Genomic DNA, 21,672 nt, shown 5'->3' on the forward strand with positions numbered 1-21,672 from the left:
CCCCATCTATGGTGTTTGTCATGGCAACCTCAGCTGACTAATACATGCATTCTACTAAATAATTGCAAATATTAAATATCAGAATACACATACACATAAAATCAAACCAACAGAATCATGAGGAAAGATAACAGGTAATCGAAACTGTATCAGTGGGAGTTTTTTTTAACCTCTCACTTTTATTTCTCTTCCTTCAATAATATTTTATATTCAGTAGGGAAGCCTGTACATGTTAATGATGAAAATCAAATTCTTTTGTAGCCGTGGTTCAAATATCTGCTCTGTCCTTCTAACTCGACTACTGTACGCTATACTTCAATTGAATGCTGACTTTTTCTCAGCTTGAGTCTTTGATTTGGCTTACGTATTATAAAATAGGTATTTATCGATATGTCCAACAGGTGTTTATATTTTATATTTTAGATAAGACTATAATAAAAACTTAACTTGCAGTAAGAGCTCTAACTTTGATTTATAAAAATCAAAAAACTAAGTTTAGTAAATTAATGCATACGTACAGATGAAAAATTTAGAATAACCTTGAATTGGCTAAAATCTGATTTCTCTAAAAGCTTACTGAAACCAGGAGCTAATTTCCACATAAAATATGAATCTATACAATATGTAATTTGTGAATTATTCCTAGAAAGGATGCACCTTATGTAAGAGAGTACCGTTTATATATTAAGCAAAACATAAATATAAATCCTTTTGGGAATGTCTCTGGTGTTTTGAGGGTATTTTGAAGGAAAGAAAGATACTATACTTATTACTGACAATTCAATGACTAGTTTCAGAATGAAGAGGACACATTCTTCGGGTATGCCATGTTTATTTATTTTGTTCACAATATTCATATTGGTATTATGAAAATATGCAGCCTTTAATTTCTTATAAAGAACCCTGAAACTTGCATTAATACCTTTTTTAAATTTTCATAATTTTTGTGGCAGTCTTTGACATGAAATGTGAGCATCATCTCTCTGTATTTAAATTCAGGATTTAAAAAAAACCCTCAAAACTGACAACACTGTCTCTGGAGAGATGAAGATTAAAATAATTGTAAAAAGGAGAGTTTAGTTTATATCACAGTTGTTAAATTATCATAAACTGGAAGGCAGTACCTTAATTAATTCTTGGCCTATGATGGGCCAGAGTTCAATTAAAATCATTAATGTCAGTACTCATTAAATGGAAGCTTATTGCTGTGCTTAAATGGTGAAGGTTTAAAAAAAAGTAAGGTGGTGTGGTGGTGGGAAAAACATCTCTCTCTTAGCTACCTGCTAAGGTTTTTACAGTTTACCACTAATTAGTATTGTTGGCAGCATCCACTTTTTAAAGCGTGCTTCCAATGGCCCATTTATGAGGATGTTTTGTCTAAAATTGTATTCCCTGTAGCTGTAATCTATTCCTTGGCTGTGCTAAAGCCACGGTAAAATGCCACACAGAATGAAAAAGGCACAGGGAAATGCACTTCTGTTTACTAAAGAGAGGATTCCTATTTTCAAAGGCAGCTCTCCTCAGCAGATCAACTTTCCAAACTAAAAAAAAAAACAAAAAACAAACAAACAAACAAAACCCTTCAGGAAGTCAAAGGCGTATACAGATGGGGACATTTGCAAGTTTAAATTTTATTCTAGGAGCCTAGCTAAAGTGTGGGGCGAAATTCCTGGAAGTACCCCCAGTAAGCCACGGAAAGAAGCCAGCTGGAGATCCGAAAACACACAGCACCTCTGCACCTTACTCTCCTCTGATGCGCTCCGGGCCCTGGGCCACCTCGCCTGCACCCGCGCCCACGCGCTGCGCAGACCCACCTGCATCTCCGGGCCTGTTCGAACCGCTTCCAAATGCGCCCGACCTCCAGCCCCTAAGCGGCCAGGATGGCACGTGCCAGTTCCAAAGGGAAACCGGAAGGCAAGCCACGTTTATTTATTTTGCCCTCCTCTCTCTTTGGTACTGGACTTGGGAGAGTCCTCTTAAAAAACAAACTTATGTCGTTTCGAACCTTTAACAGGGCTGTCTTTCTTTCTAACTTAAGTTCGCTAAATTCTGATAACCACAAGTTCAACGATCTGTTACGTGGAAATCAATTGTTTTCCTGATTTTTACCAAAAAGAAGCATCCCGCACTGAGGACGCAGGTGTATCTCCGGAACATCTAAGCCCGCCGCCCGGTGCATCCCGCTGCAAGCGGCTGGGTCGCGCTGCGGGGCAGGCAGGGCCCGGGAGGGGCCGACCAGGCGCCTTCTCAGGCCTCCCTGGCCCAGCCGAGCACGTGCTTACCGAGTGAAGCTTCTGGTAGAGGCCACACGCGTTGCATACATATCCGCCATTGGCATTCTTTCGCCAGAGAGAGGTCTTTGTGGTCAAGCAATTGGCACAAAAAACACCCGAGCCTCTACGCCTCTGAAACAGGGAAAAAACACAAGGTCAGAGGTGAGTCACATGATCACTGGAGTTAGACCAAATCAACCCAGGAGTTTTGTCTTTCGACTAGCAACAATGACAGTATAAAACCACACTGCCCATAATGAGGTCAGGTTCAATTGTGTTTAATAGGCACCGCTGATTTTCATTATAATTAACCCTACAGTGATGGATGAGGTGTGTGCAACACCAAAGGCTTCGCACAGAAAACAGCTTTAACTTTTTGAACTTTGGGTTTTGTGCCATTAATGATGGCTCCTCGAGACTGGACCTTAAAATATACCTTTTAAAAGTGTCAAAACAAAAGTCAAAAGACAGAACGCGGCAACATGCGAAACGTACTTTGGGAAAAGAGGAGCACATGACACCTGAGCTTTAAAATCTGGTCAAGCTGGAAATCCATGCACCATACAAACCAGATAAAAGTATACCTGACTTGTGTCTTTTTCTATGTCTTTCCTGTAACATAAGTTTAAGAAAATTTCAGACACTCCATTCAGGTCTTTGGTTTGTAATCGTAAAATCTGAAAGAGAACACCCTCCGCTTCCCAAAGCTGAGAGAACCCGGGGGAACTTCAAGTGACCAGAGTACAGTATTACTGACGAGAACCGATGGGCGACCTGCTTACACCAGACAACACAGTCCCAGCAACGGCTATTTAATTATTTTATTTGACCCAGACTTGGAAATCACAAGCTTTCCCAACACAAATTGATGTGCGTGGGCTGCATTCTGTAATCACCAGATTCAAAAATAATCTAAGAATACTTAAAAAGTAGATAATTAGTATTGATTGTTCCATTCTTACTATCAAGTAATGATTCCATTAAATGTCTCACTGGAACAAAAGTCAGGCTGTGTTTGTAGGCGCAAATACTAACAGGCAGGAAATGGAATTCTCTTGCAAAAAAAAAAAAAGAGAGAGACAGCCTGAATTGCAACTCGGCTCTCCTTTCTCTAGGAAGCCAAAGCCTTTAATGATAAAATATGCACGTTAGATAAGGAGTGGAAAAAATCTTGCTGCAGTCCAATTTCATTATAAATTTAAAATTAAGAGCAGTGTAAGTCGAAATTTCAGGGATTCATAAAATTTAGGCAATTTATTTAACTTGAGTCCATACTGTAGACGAGTAGTATCTCTGCCAAGAAAATACAATGGTTATAATTGTACTCTGATACATTTCAAATGGAAAGCTTTCTGCAGACATAATTTTGGCTTCAAGACTGGAACACTTTCTTGGCATTGAAAGGGCATTTGATTCATCGGGTGTTTCACAATGTATCACTAAAAAGACCTGGTGAGCAGCCAGTTCCCTATAGGGTAATTTTTCCATCCAGATGCAAGTGCTATCAGAGGCCCTCGTCAGCTAAACTAATTATGATCTTGCAGTTGCTGATGCCTGCTCACTCTAACATTCGACATCCTCCATTAATCATCAATACAAGGAAAATGAATGAAACGTAAAGAAACGAGGGCTGGTAAGCAGCACAGCCATAAAAATCTGAAATGAGAGCAATAATTTAACAAGATTGGGGAATGTTTTTAGTGAGCGCAAAGTCAGGCTAACAATTGCCCTTTTCAACCAAGAACAAGATTTCATTAGTGTAGCAGGTTGTGCTACTTTAGGTGATGTAATAAAAGCTAGATTTTTCACAAAGATAATCTCTGGGTCCCCCCCCGCCCCAAGTCTGGACTAGGAACATATTGCAAGTTTCTAAATCTCAATAAGAGCAACAGCAAACATTGGGTGTCAGTCCACTAATCCCAACTGGGACCTAGTGAAAAAGTAGGGACAGCTACTTCCTGAAAGTCAACGGGCTATTAGAGGTTGTGTTTATCAAACACTTTGGGGCCCCCTGTATCCGAAGTAAGCTGGGGAGCCCAGTTAGGTTATAATTGTGAACTTTCCCCGGGGCTACGCTGTCTTTTTCCTAGATCTAAGTAACACGTTTGGCAAATAAATGCCAACTTGATTCACATAAAGGCAATAATGTAAATGTCCATTTGGAAACTAACCCACATAGATGGCAGAGGCTCAAATCTGAATGTGTAACCAACCATTCACTCCAGCCTGCTTTTCTTTCCTTCTGCTCTGGGTGCTTGACACAGCTTGCCAAAGTGGGTGTAATCCTGGTTTCAGAGAGCATTTCAATCCTTGCCCAATTTTGTGCTTAATTCTCTTGCAAAGAAAATGCCCTTCATTAGAGAGAGGGAAAATCCTGAAATTACAGCCCTGGTTTTCACAGGCATTGGTTGTTGCTTTAAGCGGTCCTTAGGCTCCAATAAAGGCTGGTATATTTTAGGTAAACCGTATCTTATTGTAAATACATCAGGAGTACTCTGGGTTCACTTTCTCAGAGTCAGTATGGCCTGGAGGTTAACAATCAGATTTAGGAGTCAGACGACTTGTATTCCAAACATGTTTCTGCCTTTTGCCGGGTGCAACTTTGGGCAAGTTACCTAATCTCTCAATGCTTAAATTTCCCCCTCTTTAAAGTGTGAGCTGCTGTGAGTATTAATGTGGGCTAATGGATGCAATTACAGCAGCGCCAGGGACGTAGTAAACGCTCAGTAAGTCAGCCATCTGTCGAGGGGAGTCAACTGCATTTCTTTTGTAAGAGAAAAATATTTTGTTAGTTTGGTTTTATCTCCTTCATCTACCTATTAAACATTTCAGATATGCTTAAAACATAGTTGGATATTATCAAATGTATTTCACTTGTGTCAATCTTATCGACTATGAGAATGGAAAGTTGAGTCAGAGTGAAATGTCTAGGTGTTCACACCTAGAATTCAATAGGAGTGTGCCTGTGTGGGGGTGGAGAGTGGGAGGTAAGTGAGAAATATTTCACCCATTAAGTACCTCCAATCTAAACAAATTTATCACTTGAGTAGGCAATGCAAGCAGCAGAGAGGTGGGAGAAGTGAATAATGTCCTTAGCTGTGACCACAGATTCAGAGAATGGTGCCGCATCTCTCTAAACGACGGCAGAGATGAGAGCGCTGACCTGGTCGCACTGTGCACGTGACTGGGCTGAACACCGGAAGGTATTTCCCTGGAAGTCATCAATATCCTTAGCCCAGGCAAGTGCAGAGGCGCAGTCGCCAAAGGGAGGCAGAATAGGAGTTTCCCTGCCCCACTTTTTAAAACCAAGCTTGGCCTTGTTAAGGCACTGAAAACCTTATTCCATTCACTGATTATCATGCATGACAGAGTTTTGAAATATTTTGTCATTCTCCTTCACACTGTGTTTGTAAAGGACAGAAATCATGTCTCTGAACCGTCATCAAATAGTCTAAATAATAAGTACCTAGGACAGTGCTCTGTCTCGAACAGCTAAACATGAATGAAGTTGAAGAAAATCTCTCCAGGTATTATTAAAAAAAAATTTTTTTTCTTTATTGATTTTTTTAGATAGAGAGGAAGGGGGAGAGAGAGATAGCGATAGAAACATCGATGAGAGAGAACATCAACTGGCTGCCTCCTGCTGCCCCTGACTGGGGATCTGGCCCACAACCTGGGCATGTGCCCTGACCAGGAATCGAACCGGCAACCTCTTGGTGCATGGGTCGACACTCAACCGCTGAGCCATATTGGCTGGGCTCCAGGTATTACTTTTATCATTAGTAGATACTTCTATTGTTTGGGGGAAAAAAAATTACAAAAAAACAAAGTCCCTTCTGAAGGGCTCCCCTTTGGATGGACAAATTTATCTCCAGTTGGACAGAGATGGCTAATGATGTAGAAAATGAAATCAAGAGAATCAATTTTGCAATCCTACATCCCACAGTTATTTTTGAGAGGCAGCTGAACCAGGTACTTGCTAGGTCCTGAGGACACAGGTGGCAGGAAGCGGCACTGTCCCTCGGCAATGTCAGCGTGGTCGCACACTGCGGACGGTTCTGTGCGTGCGCGTGTCTGTTTCAACACGATGACCAGGGCTTCTCCTTCCCCTACGGTTGTTTCTAAGAGTTACTGGTAACGTGTATATCGATGCGCTGGCGGGGAGGGAGGGGACTCACGTCACGGGGACAGGCACCAGGGAGAGGAAAGGGCAGGGGTGAGTAGCTGTGACACAGTGAGAGGGACTTAGCACGATTCTCCCGTGCGGAGGTGGGGAAGGCTGCACCCTCCCAGGTCCTCAGCGCCCGCAGCCCCAGCATCCCGGCCCCTGGCCTTCCCATGGACCCCTTCCACGGCTGCGGGGGTCCCGGAGGGGGACAGTGAAGGAAGGTGGGCTGAAAACCCAAATCTACATGCAAGTCCCCTCCACTGACAATTTCTACAGAGAGAATTCCAGAATCAACAATTCAAGAAACTATTTTTTTTTTTTTAACTTGAAGTTTTAATAGTCGGTCTGCTGTTAGGCCACCTGCCCCGCTGTGTCCTCTGTCGGCGGGTCGATTCCTGTGTGCAAAGGAAGGATGGTGCTGGGCGCAGGGAACCAAGGAACCTGGCGGCCAGGCCAGCGCGGGCCCAGCAAGTGCTGCTCAGTGATGATTAGTGAGAATTCTGCGGATCACTTGTTTTCTTTCTACATTTCCAGTGTATCAGAACCCCAATACTGATTTTTACGACAGCAACAGGTGATGAATTTGGACAATCATGAATGCCAAGATTTGAAATTGAAAATGACGGTCACACCTATTTCTTAATATAAATACACTTAAAATCCAACAAAATTTATGTCCCTGCTGTGGAGTGCCCCAAGTGTAATGACTCAGCAACGATCTGAAAGAGATCCCTAGTCGTTAGATACACAGCTGACCACTGTATGGTGCCACTATCAGATTTTGCTCAAAGTTATTGACTCCAGTTTTTCTTACTGGGGACTCACACTGGTCATGGATGTGTCACTCCGGGTCGAGCCTCGCAATGTGCTGATAAATCCAGATGTGACCAGCCAAAAAATAAAGTTTTTTTTCCAAGTTTTAAATCTGTTCAGCTGTTTGTATTGCTTATTTTATTATTTGAAGATCAGTCAGAAACAAACACGTTAAGGTTTTCAAATTTCATTATTAACAAAGAACTGATTTGATTAATAAATAGTAAATCTGATCGAATTATTCATTCAAGTGGCTTAACATTCAGAGACATGAATATTCACCTCCAAGACATTAAAAGTCTCCCCTGGTGCAGGAATTTTGCAGAAGTGATTCCTTAAAATAAGTTTTCTATGAGTAGGAACCATACTGAAACCATGTAACCACACAAGAAGCCTTCATAGGTGGGTTATTCACTCACATTTTTTCATGGTTTTCATATCTTAGCCATTTTAAATGAACTCAATCTGAAATCCAATATTTGTGCTGTTAATCTGCAGGTTCATCAAAGATTTTTAAAAAAATTTATTTATTACTTTTTAAAAATTTATTTTTTGTTACAGATGTTTCTCCTTTTTTACCCCATTGGCACCCCCCTCCCCGCCCCACCCCCGCCCCGTCCCCGGCCTAGTTGTCCGTGTCCATTGGTCATGCATACATGCATGTAAGTTCTGTGGTTTAGCTCCTCCCACCCCTAGTTGTCCATGTCCATTGGTCATGCATACATGCATGTAAGTTCTGTGGTTTAGCTCCTCCCACCCCTAGTTGTCCATGTCCAGTGGTCATGCATACATGCATGTAAGTTCTGTGGTTTAGCTCCCCCCACCCCTAGTTGTCCATGTCCATTGGTCATGCATACATGCATGTAAGTTCTGTGGTTTAGCTCCTCCCACCCCTAGTTGTCCATGTCCAGTGGTCATGCATACATGCATGTAAGTTCTGTGGTTTAGCTCCCCCCACCCCTAGTTGTCCATGTCCATTGGTCATGCATACATGCATGTAAGTTCTGTGGTTTAGCTCCTCCCACCCCTCCACCCCCTCTTCTGAGGGATGTCAGTCTGTGCCCTACTTCCATGTTTCTGGGTCTACCATGTTCCTCAGACTGTTATGTTCATTATATTCCGTATATAAGTGAGATCATGAGGTATTTGTCTTTTTCTGCTTGGCTTATTTCACTTAGGACAATATATCAGAGATTTTAATCGTTAGGTAACTTCTGTGTTTGTTCGATTACATCAAGAGTCCTTTGTGGACTTCATTTTACAGAAACACACAGACGGCCGTGAAGAACCTTCAGGAACGACTCTGCAGTAATAAGACTGCAGGGGTCACCGCATTCCGTCCAGTTCTGGGAACAGCCACTGCGTGCCCACCATGCGCCTGGCTGGAAGCCGTCACCGTGACGTGTGCAACAGACTTCTCTCAGAGTTTCCAGCAGATTCAGCTAAAAACACGCTAAGTGTGAAGTGAACATGACACAAACTGAGATTGTTCAGGAAGACTGACAGTTTGATTCATGTAAATTATATGGAAACTTTTCTGAAGAGGCCAAAGTGTTTCCCATGAATAACTCTCATTTAAAGGCTGAACGTTTTATCTAATAATCAAAGGGCTCGCTCTCTGTGCTCCCTTATAAATATGGATAACAGTCAAATTATTTTGGAAACACGTTGATACTTGCTTAGTCCCATCAGTACTAATGTCTTGTCAATAATATTGCCCTGTTAACTACCAAAAGAGTTGATATGAGTTAAATAATGTGTTAATTACTATCATATATATAGTAACCAATCAATAACTATTGAATAAATGGTGAACATTATTTTAGTTGTTATCACTATTATTCACCACTAAAAAACACAGAAGGCCATATCCCCCTTCAGGTTCCCCCAATATAGAATTAATCAGCTACTGACTACACATGAGTAGACCCTAAAGAATATATACAGAAAGCAGCACTAAAAACACAGAAAAATAGATGGTGGCTTGCAATGAACACCTTTAAATTAATAGAGCTTTATCAGAAGCACAGGCCGGCCATTATTTTAGCAAGAGGCGGGGAAGACTCCGCCAGCAGAACGCGGTGGTTGCCAGTACCTTGGCTGGCTTTTGTTCTGAGTAGAATGGGGAGGAATCCATTGAAATGGGCGGCACAGCAAGTCTCTGCCTGCCTTTAAACAGCCCTCTTTGCCCTCAGATTTCTTGCCAGACAACTGAAGAGACTCTACAAGGTTCAGCCAAGCACCTATCTTATAATCACCTATCTCAGAGTTTGGAAACAAAACCTGTTTACCCTGATTATTAAATTCACTTCCTCAACACATCAGCAGTGATAATGGAGACCAGTGTAAACAAAACTGACATCCCTGGCTAGGAGCAATGGAACAACTTCTGTTCCAGGACATGAGGCAATACACACTCTAGTAATCATACGCTGTACCCAGGTACAAATGTGCCTAAGACTTATTCCACTGACACATCACCACACAAGAGTTGCCCAATATATCAGAGAATGCTAGTGTGCTGAACACGTTATTAGCTCCATTTCTTCTGAGGTGTAATTGGTGACCCATGGAGTAGGACACCAGAAAAATCAAGATTTTGCAATGCATATCTTACCCTTTAAATTATTCATATGAATTCTCCCAATCTGAAGAACTTAGAAACTATCACAAAGATAAAGAACCCATTACAGGTCTAAATGTTCATATCTCCATTCTTTTGACTTACTCCATATTCTTGGTAACGAGTAAATCAAACATACAATGTCATACACAAATTCCATAACCGACAGGACTAGCAAAACCCAGGTCTTTGGAGTTCTAATCCATGCTGTTTCTGTAATAATGTTCTGCCTTTACAGTGATACATATTTGGACAGCTAAAAACTACGGTTGAAAATTTATGTCTGCACTGTCTTTTTTCATTCCACATGAAAGTCATTATTGTCACAAGAACTCCTCAAACCTCTTGCTGATTCAGTTTCTGCCACTGTGGATCCATTTTCACCTTCAGCTATACCGATGGAGAGTTGCTCCACTGGGACTTTTTTATACTAGTGTCCAAGTCTGACATGGAAAACGAAAGAAAATGCTGTTTGGAAGGATGGTTAAATAATTTTGGTACCTTTTAGGTAAACTTCAGCATGGGAATACGAGACTTGATTCTGTTCTAATAAATTTACTTCACATTTCATTTAAACAGTGTATTTCGTAACCAATTGTTATGGTAATACTTCACATTATAAAAAATAAAAATTTTGGTGATAAAGTAGAGACTTGTCCTAGAAAAAGCCTAAAGTCCAAGGGGCTTTTAAACAATTAAAGAGACAAATGTAGTTATTTTTTGTAAAGGGTTGCCGAAAATATCAAATAATAATCAGTAATTCTTTTCAAATTAGCTAACAGATAATAATGGGTCCATGAAATGCTACCATCCTCAACGCATTTACATATACACCAATGATTTGTCAATGGTTTCTAACATTCTTGGAAGTCATAACATCTTTTGACAAAATTTGTGACTCTCCCAGAAAAAAATGTGTAACATATTTTTCAAGTGATTTCAGGCTGTTCAAAAGAATGTCCTTCACAAAATGTATCCAAAGATTTTGAATGGATCTGAGGGCCCATGGATCCCAAAGTTAAGAACTCCTCACAGGTATTATCCTTGTTTAGATTCAAAGTGAACTGTTAGACATGATTACTGGCCCACTTATGTTGATGAGGTAAAGACTGAGAATGATTCTTTCACTTACCTAGTGTTAAAAAATACATCCTAGTCTCTAAGTCTAGGAAAAAACACAAGACTGTGTTCTAAACACTATTCATGAATCAATGGTCTGGAACGATTTTCTTGATTGATTATTTCTTGTTGTTGTTGTTAATCCTCACCTGAGGATATTTTTTCCATTGATTCTTAGAGAGAGTGGAAGGGAGGGAGGAAGAAAGAAACATCGATGTGAGAAAGACACATCGACTGGCTGCCTCCCACACGTGCCCCGTCGGGTGCGGGGGATTGAATCTGCAACCCAGGCACATGCCCTTGACCTGGAATCGATCCTGAGATCCTCAGGTCTGTGGGTTGATGCTCAAACTACTGACCCACACCAGCCAGGCTTGTTTGGCTACTTTTTGTCCCTTCTATAATAATCACCAATTTACCTCTACTATTTATCAAGTACTTATTATGTATAGGATAATATACTATAGGCTTAGTTTCATTGTCTGACTTCTTCAAAATGACCCTAAGAGACAGGTATTATTATTATGACTATTATTCCCTCCACTTTACAGATGAGAAAACTGAGGCTTAGAAACATTTTTCAATTGCTAAACAGCAGGGCTAAGATACAAACCCAGGTCTCTCATGTTTCAGAACCACAGTTCTTAACCATGTTTCATGTTAAATTCCCCATGTTGGGGAATTTTTACCAAACATCATTCACCATAACTTGGCTTTGAAGGACCTTTATCTCTTTAAACCACCCTATAACAGCTGATCGAAATTATGCACGTTTTGAGGTACCAGAAAGAAATGACTCATCTTTGATCAGATATGGCAACGACCGGTTTCTGAGGTTGACAGATACAGTCATAGCCAGAGGAACACAGCATCTGGCTGATGGAGAGCAATGATGGGGAAGGAGGTGGGTGCAGGACATGTGTTTTGATCCGGCTGTCTCAAGAGAGGAAGAGAAAAAATGTATGTGAAATAAGCCTCTGCTGAAAAGCAGAAATTAGTGACAACACTGACGGAGCCCCTAGGAATGCCACTTGCATGAAGGGCAGGTGGGAGCTAGGATCTCTGCTTTGGCATGTGCCTTGGGCAAACATGGGGCGGGACACATGGCACTGGGGTCTGACAAGTTCTGTAAACACGTATGTCCAGGTAACAATTTGCTTTATATATCTGTATGTTCCCTGAGACCTTTTGCAATGTGTGATATCTCCATTATTCAAGATAAAATACTGCCGATTCGCAAAGATGAGATATTTTCCCAAAATCCTCAGATTGGGATAATGTAAGTACATTTATATTTTCCCTATAACATTCCCCTCCCATTATATATAAAAATATATGTTCTTCATCTCCCTGTGGAGTTGACTTTGACACTTTTCATGTGGGATATAGTTTTCATTTCATTGTAGAACAGCCAAGACCAAAATATTCTTAAGTCTAAACACTTTTTACAAGTTGAGAGCACACTGGACAGATTGGGTGTTGAAGCACAGCATGTAGTCTGCTCGGCAGAAGATGGTAATTGCTGCTTATTTCCACTTGAACAACAACAACAAAAAACTTACGGAAACATAGTGTTAAATAGAAAAGAAGTTCAAAACAGTTAAGAATCATGCTAAGAGACCGCAAAAAATCAATAAGAGACCCTGATACCAAAGATACAATTTGCACTAAACACTTGACAAGATTATATTGGGAATACTTCTCGTAGCATTACCACCCTTTACGACTTTTAAATATACAGGGAATAAAATTGAACTTCATTTAATTTTTGAGTCTACAAAAATTCTTTAAAAATGTTCTCTCATTTTTATTCAACTTTGTATTTCCTTAGGACACATACAATCGTAGGTATTTAAATACATCTTTCCAATAGTTCAAATAAGTGCCTAGGATGTTACGTCAGTGTTCAAATGGAAGATATGTCTGTAAATAAGAAGTCTGTTGAGTGCTACAGGTAAAAAGCAAACACGAGCAGATAATTTCCTTACTGAGGTACTGTGCAGACAGGAAAATCGCCGCTGATTTTTAAAGTTTTAATAACGTTATTTCAAAGAGACAACTTGGACTTATGCATTTCCTTAACGATAATGATGTAATTTTATAATAACTGAAATCATTCATGGGAACGCAGCTTCTTCCAGAGCTCACACAGTCAATTACACAGGAAAGCACTGTACTAGGCTGTCCCCCTGTCGTCCGCCCCCCTTGCAAATAGCTCACGTACACGACTTCCTTTTCCATTACCAACTTGTCTGCAGTACCATCTGTAAAAGCGAACACGTACCTCGTGCGGCCAGTTTCTGCTTTTGCAGTCCATTAGCGGGACTGGCGCAGCTGCTGGAGAAGAAAGCAAGGATTGTCTGTGCTTCTATATATGTGTACATGCATATACCCCTCCAGGCCGACCATATCAGTGCGAGGCAGTGCATCGTCTGGGGCAGGGAGCTGCACTTAACAACCTGCCTCGAGCCTCCTTGGCTGTGTGGCCTGGAGTTTGTTCATCACACGGTGTCACATACCAATGCAAGAACTACCTCACTGCATCCAGCACTCTCGACACGACCCTAAGTCGTTCCCACCAAGAAGAACAGTTAAAATCATTTTGTTCCTTGACATTTTGCACATGGAACAAGAAGAAAATCAGGGAACCGATGCTGCGGCCTGGTGGCAAGCACCCCCTGAGCTACCAAGTTCCTGCTGGGTGGGACCCTCATGCGACGTAACACAGCAACTGACTTTTCTACCACGCATTTTCCCCTTCTCATTTTATATTGTCCAGACCAACATGATCAAAGTAGTCTCCAGTTCTGCAGAAGGCGCAAAGACATTAAAACAAGAAATTACCCAGATTAATTTTTAAGTGATTTGCCTAAAATAACATTTCTTCTTATGGTGAATATGAATTTTTTTTTAAAAAAGAAAACACCATCAATTATCAAGCTGTCAAAATAAAAATATTTTTTAAAAAAGATTCATAGAGAAACTGAAATTTAAAACACACACAAAAAAACCAATAAAGAGCGCCCCAAAATGACTGAGTTATTTACAAATTTACCCCAAATATATCAAAACTATTTTTCATAAGAAGCACTTTCTTGTCAGTGCGCAAGCCTCGCTTTTGGAAAACCAGAATGCCATCTCTGCCCTAGCTTTTCATTCGCCATTATATCAGCAATTAGCCTTGCTTCCTCAACATTTAGGTCCAGGGGCTGGAGGCCTGGATCCCCATTATTTATACATGCAAGTCACTCCCAGAAGCAGAGGCTTTGGAAGGAAGGGCCTATTTTTCTTCTAATCTTTGCATTATCAGGCATTGCACACAGTAGGCTTTTAATTTAATGACAAGTTAATAGAACTGACCTCTAGCAGAAGAGAGGATTCTGCTAATTTCAATAAACATTCTGTTAAAGTGTGTGTGTGTGTGCGTGTGTGTGTGTGTGCACACATACATACTGTGATGGAAGGATTATACTTCAGTGCAGCTTTATTCACGAAATATAATGGCAGGCATTGTCACAGAAAACAGGACTCAGATTGAAAACAGTTTCAGTTTTGTGAAATGGAGGGGAAAATTAACAAGTTCTGTGCCATATTTAGATTCTATGTTATATGACAGGAGACAAAAGGAATGAGCTTTGTTTGCTTGAGTTTCTGGGCAATTTGCAGAACTAGCAGAAGCGGCATATGTTGCGTATTTGTGTGTGCATGCACATGTATACACACACAAATGAAGCCACTGAAGTACTTCGGCACTCACACACTAAGTGAGATTCTGCTCGTTGTCATTAAAGCAATTTATCATATGGAGGGGATGCTGAAACACCAACCATGTTGTTAGATTAAAGAGAAAAAAAGTCCATGAGTTTCCTAGAGCGTTGAGAATAAATATAATTAACTACATGTACAAAAGACTGAAAAGAAATGAAGCAATAGGAGTCCCTAGAAGAGTATCTTATATGGCAGCCTAGTAATTATTGCTTTTAATGGGTGAAAAATAAGACATCGCTACCTTGTGATTCATTGGTATTACTATGCTAGAACTCTCCCAGTTCACATACACACTCAATTAAATGTAAATGGAATTATGTACGGGCGAATACTGAATGCCTGACGTGGAGATGGTGTTTGATGACAGTAACTCCCTTCCTTCTCAATTTCAGAAGATACTGAATATCAATGGATATTAGATTTGAGAACATACTGAATAACTGAACAAGCGTATGACATATATACAGGTAATTCAATATCTACAGTTACATATTGATGCACATAACTTATACAAAATACTTATTTTATTTTTATTTTTACAACATAAAAATAAGTATAAATAGTGACCCTAAAACTGTCACATGTAGGTGACTGTCTTAAAGAAAGTGCATTATATCAGTTATGCATATAAGAAATGGAAATATAACTCTCCTCTCTTCTCTTTTTTGATTTCTCTCTTCTTTATTTTTTGACTATGTTCCAACAGACCTTTAAGTATGTCATTACCTAAACCAGTGTGGTGACAAACCATTCACTCTCATGAGACTTGTGAGTTCAAAGAAACATGTTTCTCATCTCAAAAGCTAAGTGAAAATTTGAGGAAGTAATCAGTGGCCATTAGATTTTTCTAACATAAAGGAATGTTTCATATTTATTTATTTTTAATCCTCACCTGAGGATATTTTTCTATTTATCTTCAGATACAGATGGAGGGAGGCAGAGAGAGAGAGACACACATCAACAGGCTGCCTCCCACACGACCCTGACCAGGGTGGGGGACGAACAGCAACTGAGATACGAGGTATGTGCTCTTGAGCAAAATTGAACCTGAGACTCATTGGTCTGCGGGCCGATGCTCTAACCACTGAGCCAAATGGGCCAGGGCCCTAAAGTAATGCTATATAAGTCATGTTCCCTTATGCATATTACTCATTCTAGGTGTAGGTAGTTTCTTCCTTTTCATATAGCGTGATCACACAGATTACACGCTTATCTTAACCATGACAGTGGGCATTTAATTAGTAGATTACACAAGACTTAGAAAACTTTGCACAAGAATTACTTTTCGGTGCTGGCCATAATTTATATCCATAAGCAATCATTTGTAATCTGACATCCTCTATTTATATATTTATATGTAAATACATTCACACGCATGCAAACATCCATTTAAAAGACGTGTATGTGCATATACATGCCCATCTCCTTTAACAAAGAAAGTGGCTACCAGGTCCTCCAAGTCTAGTAATTTGAAGAAATTCAGAGGTCGATAATCTTGTATTTTCAAATATCTGCTTTTAAGAAACAGAAAGTTATGCTTCTTCTCCAAATTAAAGGGTTTTGTCTAACTAGGAGATAAAATATCTGTGATGAGAAATGTAAGAAGTGTGATGACAGAATCAATGAGTCAATCTCAAGAAACCAGCAGGTAGCATTTCATGAAGAATAAACAACTTATGTATGATTAAAAATACATGTGCCGATATTACACGCCCTCAGAGTTTGTGTACTCTGAAGGAAAAGTAAGTGTTTAGATCTGACTTGCCATCCTCCTTTTTCTACCTATTCTCCAAGATTTTTTTCATTAATTTGTGTGTGTGTGTGCCATATATATATATATATATATATATATATATATATATATATATATAGTTTTTCGCTTTGGCAAAATAAAAATGGTAATAGCCATCTTCTTTTAAATTTGTCCCAATTGAAGACAACAATTCAACAATAAACAGAATGGACTGATTGGTACCAGATTAAAATTCAAAGCAATTCACATTTATAAAAAAAGAGAAAAGTATGCCTTAAACATAAAAGTCCCAACTTTTAAAAAAGAAGAAAATCACCATTAGCAGAGATTTAGCTAATTAGTCCATCTAATGCAGGTCTTTTATGTTGTAGGTTTACAAATTTCAGAAAATGACCAAATTATTCCACTTACATCATTAACTTGACCCCTTCCAGGATTTGACCTTCCTAATAGATTTATTTTATAAGATATGACATCTTGAACAGCTGTGCTATTCTTTCTTGAACTTGCCTTTTTTTTTTTTTTAAAGCATGAAAATAGACTGATTTTACTAAAGCATGAGTTTTCTTTGGTAACCTTGGGGGATGGGAAGGATCAGACATGGAAAAATAATGTGAGTTCCTATCTGAGCGAGTCATTTTGAAACTCTGAGAACATTTAAGTATTACAAACATTTGTGAATGTTTGATGTAGAAAGAATGAAATGATGTAGAAAGAATCTGTAAATATCACCATGAACTGCGTTCATTAATATAAGGAAGTATGATTATTAAAAATGGAGCAGCAATTCCTTTGAATGTTCTGATCTTCAAGTCCCCACCACTGGGTGGATGCCGTTATATAAGCTCACTGCAGATTGTAGGATGTTTAAAATCTGGTTACTAAGGCTCTTTCTCCAGGTCTTTACTTTTTAAACTAAATATAAATCAGGATTCAGTTGGACACTTTAAGGGAAATGTCTTTTCTAAAGTTCTTCCAGGGCAAAGCAGATTTTTAGACTATGCTAAAAATACCTCTTTATCAATTATAGTTAATGTACCGACTAAATAAGTAGTTAGATTTAACTGAAATACTGGTCTTACTCAGAATTATGTTCATGATGAAAAGCAACATCAAATTCCAATGACGCAGGGAGAAGGGGCCCAAATGTTGAACCGTCAAGGCTTCTACCGCTACTCAGTTCCGAATCAGGTTTAAGCTTGTCGGGTTAGTTATGTTTAAGTGTTATTTTTCTACGTCGACTCCACATGGCATCTTAATTTAAAATTCGAGAAAGTACTTCGGACAAATAATAAATTGTAGCACAGTACTAAAGGCACACCAGGAAAGCTGTTCCTAATTTCAATTACACTTTTGATACATTCATTATCTGTTTATCTGATATAGCTGCTCCTGACAGGTGGCCATTGTCTAACCATCCCGAGCACACTGTTCTTTTTTAGAAGAGGTGAAGGCATTTGAGAAAAAAAAAAAAAGAATCAGACAACTCTGTTTCCAGTGTCTCAGGGGTAATTGGTACCTTTCTCCTTTTCAACTTTCAAAGAAAGCGGTGTCTATTTTGCTCAGGGCAGCTGTTTAAAGCCCCTGATGTCAGAATCTTTTCAACCTGAGTAGGTTGAGGATTATTTAAAAATGATTGTTGTATACCTCTGAGCTCTCTATTGCTGTTAATAATTAAGCATACATAATGTCCATACACAGCCTGGTAATTCACCCAGGAGCTATGTCTTCCCACTCACCTTTGTGGGTCAGTGTATACAGAGAGCTATAGTTTACGTATGCAATTCTAAATGGTTTATTTGAATATGAAAAGACTTTAGACGCATCTGTGATGGGGAATATAATATTAGCAGTCTTGAGATAGAATAAAAATTATTAAAATATTTGGTCTTCTATTATAATTCTGAAATTCATATCTTGAAGCAAATTCTGAAGGCAAAATTCACTTACGAAAGAGGGACTTCCGGAAGCTAATCATGCTTTTACTTTATTTTACTATGTAATATGCTGTTGTAATAAAACTCCTGAATATTAGCAGAGAGGGTTTGCTTTATGAGTCTACCAAAATCATGTACACCAGACTATTGTAACATAAACAATATCTTCATATTTAGTAAAAAAAAATTACCTTTATCATTTAACTCAGATTCATTAAAATTTAAATTATTATTCTGAAGACATATTTTTCAGTTCATAGTTGAAATGATTACACACGCTTCTATTATTAGATAAATATATAGTATTTAACTTGGCAATATTGATATAATTTTCCATTAGAACTCAATTAAAATTCACTTTGGTCTAAGCCATGAACATTGGTTTCCTTTAGCATCCTTCTAAGTTGATTTAGATTTTCCTTAGCAACCAATGCACATGGCCTTCTCCACCTCTTTATTTCTTTAAAGTTTTATTACCTGGTGAAATCTTCTTGGCTTGCAGAAGCAACAGACAGGAAAGGAAAAAACGTACAACCTGAATGACCAATATTTAATCAATAAAATAAAGATTTTTCTCCTTTAGGAATGCACTGTTCAACCAACTCTGCCTCCTCTCCTCTGTTAGGAACAGAAGTGAACACTGTTCCCCATGAAATCAACAAGTACGAGACACTACAGCGCACTGAAGGGCAAAACAAACCAGCTCTTATTCACTTATTGAGTAGATTATTCACCGATTATTTTTAATATACTTGCTAATCACTTTCTGTTATACAAAGACCTCAAGGCCCCTAAGTCTAAACTCATGAGTCTACTTCTGAAGCTTCTTAAGAGTATATGTTCATAATAGTCATCATACTGGCTTTCTCAGGAAGAGATCTACATTTCTGGACAGCCTATCTCGTTTCTGGAAAAAGGCGTCACTTAGTCTGCAGCTTATGAATAAGATGTCAGAACCGCCTTGGCAGTACCCAAGGGTGATGTAAAACACATAACCAACCAGGATGGCGTGGATACTGAGCGGCAGCAGCACAGAGATGGCTTCAAGGGACTCTCTGAGGCCAGGTGCTACCCTGCACCACCGGGTGGTGCTAGTTCTGGGTGCTCAGTGTGGACCTGGGCCACCTGGGGTACCACCACCCCTCAGGAGACTCAGTGCTCTGACTGGCTTGAACACTGGTCACTTCTAGTACATTTCATTAGCAATCAGATGTCACTAGCAAATCACTGGTGTGATCTCATGGCTCAAAAACGGGTGCTGATCATTATTCTAAAGACTTACAATAATTTTCACTCCAAAGTCAGCAAAACCCGAGAAAATTGGCAGCTTCCTCAGGTGGTGGTTTTGAAAGTCTATGTTCACTTGGTATAAGTTCTGGTCTGTTTATTTATAAACGTCTTATTACTTTAAATTATCACTTCATGTAAGAAAAGTTCAGTGCCTTTGAAGTGTTTATAATTTTGAAGGGAGGTAAGGTAAACATACATGAAGCAATTAAGAATGACGCAGGAAAGCAGACATGTCTCAATCCTGAGATTTTATGATTCTCATGCTTCTAAAGGCTATAACAGATGAGAAATGGGAATCTCTCTCTCTCTCTCTCTCTCTCTCTCTCTCTATTTTACACACACACACTCAGCTAAGTAGCCCATGAAAATAGGTGGTGGAACATGAATAAGCTCTTAGTCATTACTCATCACTGCATCTTTTGCTTTTGTTTTTTTCAGTTGCCTGTGACAGAAAAATACAACCTAGATTAATACAAAGATAAATCTTCTGACTCGCGCAACTGAAAAACCAAGAAAAACTCAGACTTTAGGCACAGTTTACTCAGAATTCAAATGACCTCCTGAGAGCACAGTTTGTCCCGTGTGGGATGCCTGTTCTGTGCCTTCCACAGTCCTGCTCACGCAGACCTCCTCCTTGGATGCCAAAATGGCTGTTGCCATCTAGTGCCACATACTCGACTGAACAAGTGAGGGGGATAGACCGAATCCACTTTCCTGATAGCTCAACCTAAAACCCTCCCCCAGGGCCTTGTCGGTCTAGCTTGGTTCACGGCCCTCTCCTTTAAGTCCAGGTAGAATGGAGGATGAAATGCTGGATTGGCTTATTAGGTCTGTAGCCGTTTCTCTAATGTGCATTTAACATTACCTGGTGATCTTGTCAAAATGCATTTTTTTATCTAGATGGTCTGAGATGGGATCTGAGATTCTGCATTTCAGTTAAGCTCCCAGTTGGAGGAACAAGGATCTGAGGCACACACTTGAGCCCTGAATCTGGGGCAAAATCGGCATCATCTGAACTAGATGAGATAAAAGTGAGGGAGGGGTGGATTCTCAAGGGAAAATTAACGACTGTTGTCCAAAGTAAGGCATTAAGAACAAGATAAAAATAAAATCAACACATTTTTTCTATAACCACACACACGCTCTTCTGCACATGCTCTATCCAGAAGAGTCTTTTAGTAAGTAGAGCACCACATTTGAGTTGTCCATCTAATATTTTCTTTGGTTGGAGTATCCTTGAAAGAGTTCCTCGTTATCTACACTTCTCCGGTAACTGTTTTGACAAAACGGATCCACGCCATTTCCTTTTTCTACAAAAGTTACACTATGAGAAAGTATAATAGTCACTATACCACGGAAGAATCTGTTCAGAAGAACTTGGCAAAACCTACTGGCACAAAAAAGCAATGATTCCCCCATGACAGGTGCCATAGTCAACCACTTGAGATTCAATCAGTGCCATTTCCTTCGGTCACAATGAATATACAGGACACCTCTGGAAGTTCACAACAAAAGCCCCGTGGCCAGCTCACAGGAGAGCACTCTTGGAGGCTCATCTGCACTTGAAAGACCTGCAGTTGGTACAATGACAACAAAGGTAACATCAGATTTTTTTTTTTCCTGAATGCATATATTTACTACCCTGTGTCAAATATCAAAAAGTATTAATGACACAATAACTGTTCCTATTAGCATATATGTCAGAAAAGTAAATGTGACAAAAAGCATCATACCTATGTTCCAGAAAAGCTGAATAACTACATGAACAAAAAGGCTTACCTTCTTTCATATAAGGTACCTAAATGGATTGGCTAATATATATATATAATTTCCCTAGTTCTATGTCTAGTCTTAGCTCATATTTACACTGTAAATATTACATTAGCTACTATCAATTTCAACTTTTGCTTTCTTCACATCCTTCAGGA

At 39.5% G+C, this 21,672-nt stretch overlaps 1 protein-coding gene across 4 annotated transcripts in view; it reads right to left on the reverse strand.

Moving 5' to 3' along the window:
* The window catches only part of TRPS1 (transcriptional repressor GATA binding 1), a 242,311-nt gene that overhangs the window by 7,379 nt on the left and 213,260 nt on the right, over positions 1-21,672 (reverse strand). For all 4 annotated transcript variants that reach the window (XM_036263882.1, XM_036263880.1, XM_036263881.1 and 1 more), the window contains one exon: positions 2,283-2,405. In XM_036263882.1, coding sequence (XP_036119775.1) covers positions 2,283-2,405 — 123 coding nt within the window. The remainder of the gene's footprint in view (positions 1-2,282; positions 2,406-21,672) is intronic.

Source organism: Molossus molossus, unplaced genomic scaffold (assembly GCF_014108415.1).
Source record: "Molossus molossus isolate mMolMol1 unplaced genomic scaffold, mMolMol1.p scaffold_m16_p_16, whole genome shotgun sequence".
Taxonomy (NCBI): Eukaryota; Metazoa; Chordata; class Mammalia; order Chiroptera; family Molossidae; genus Molossus; species Molossus molossus.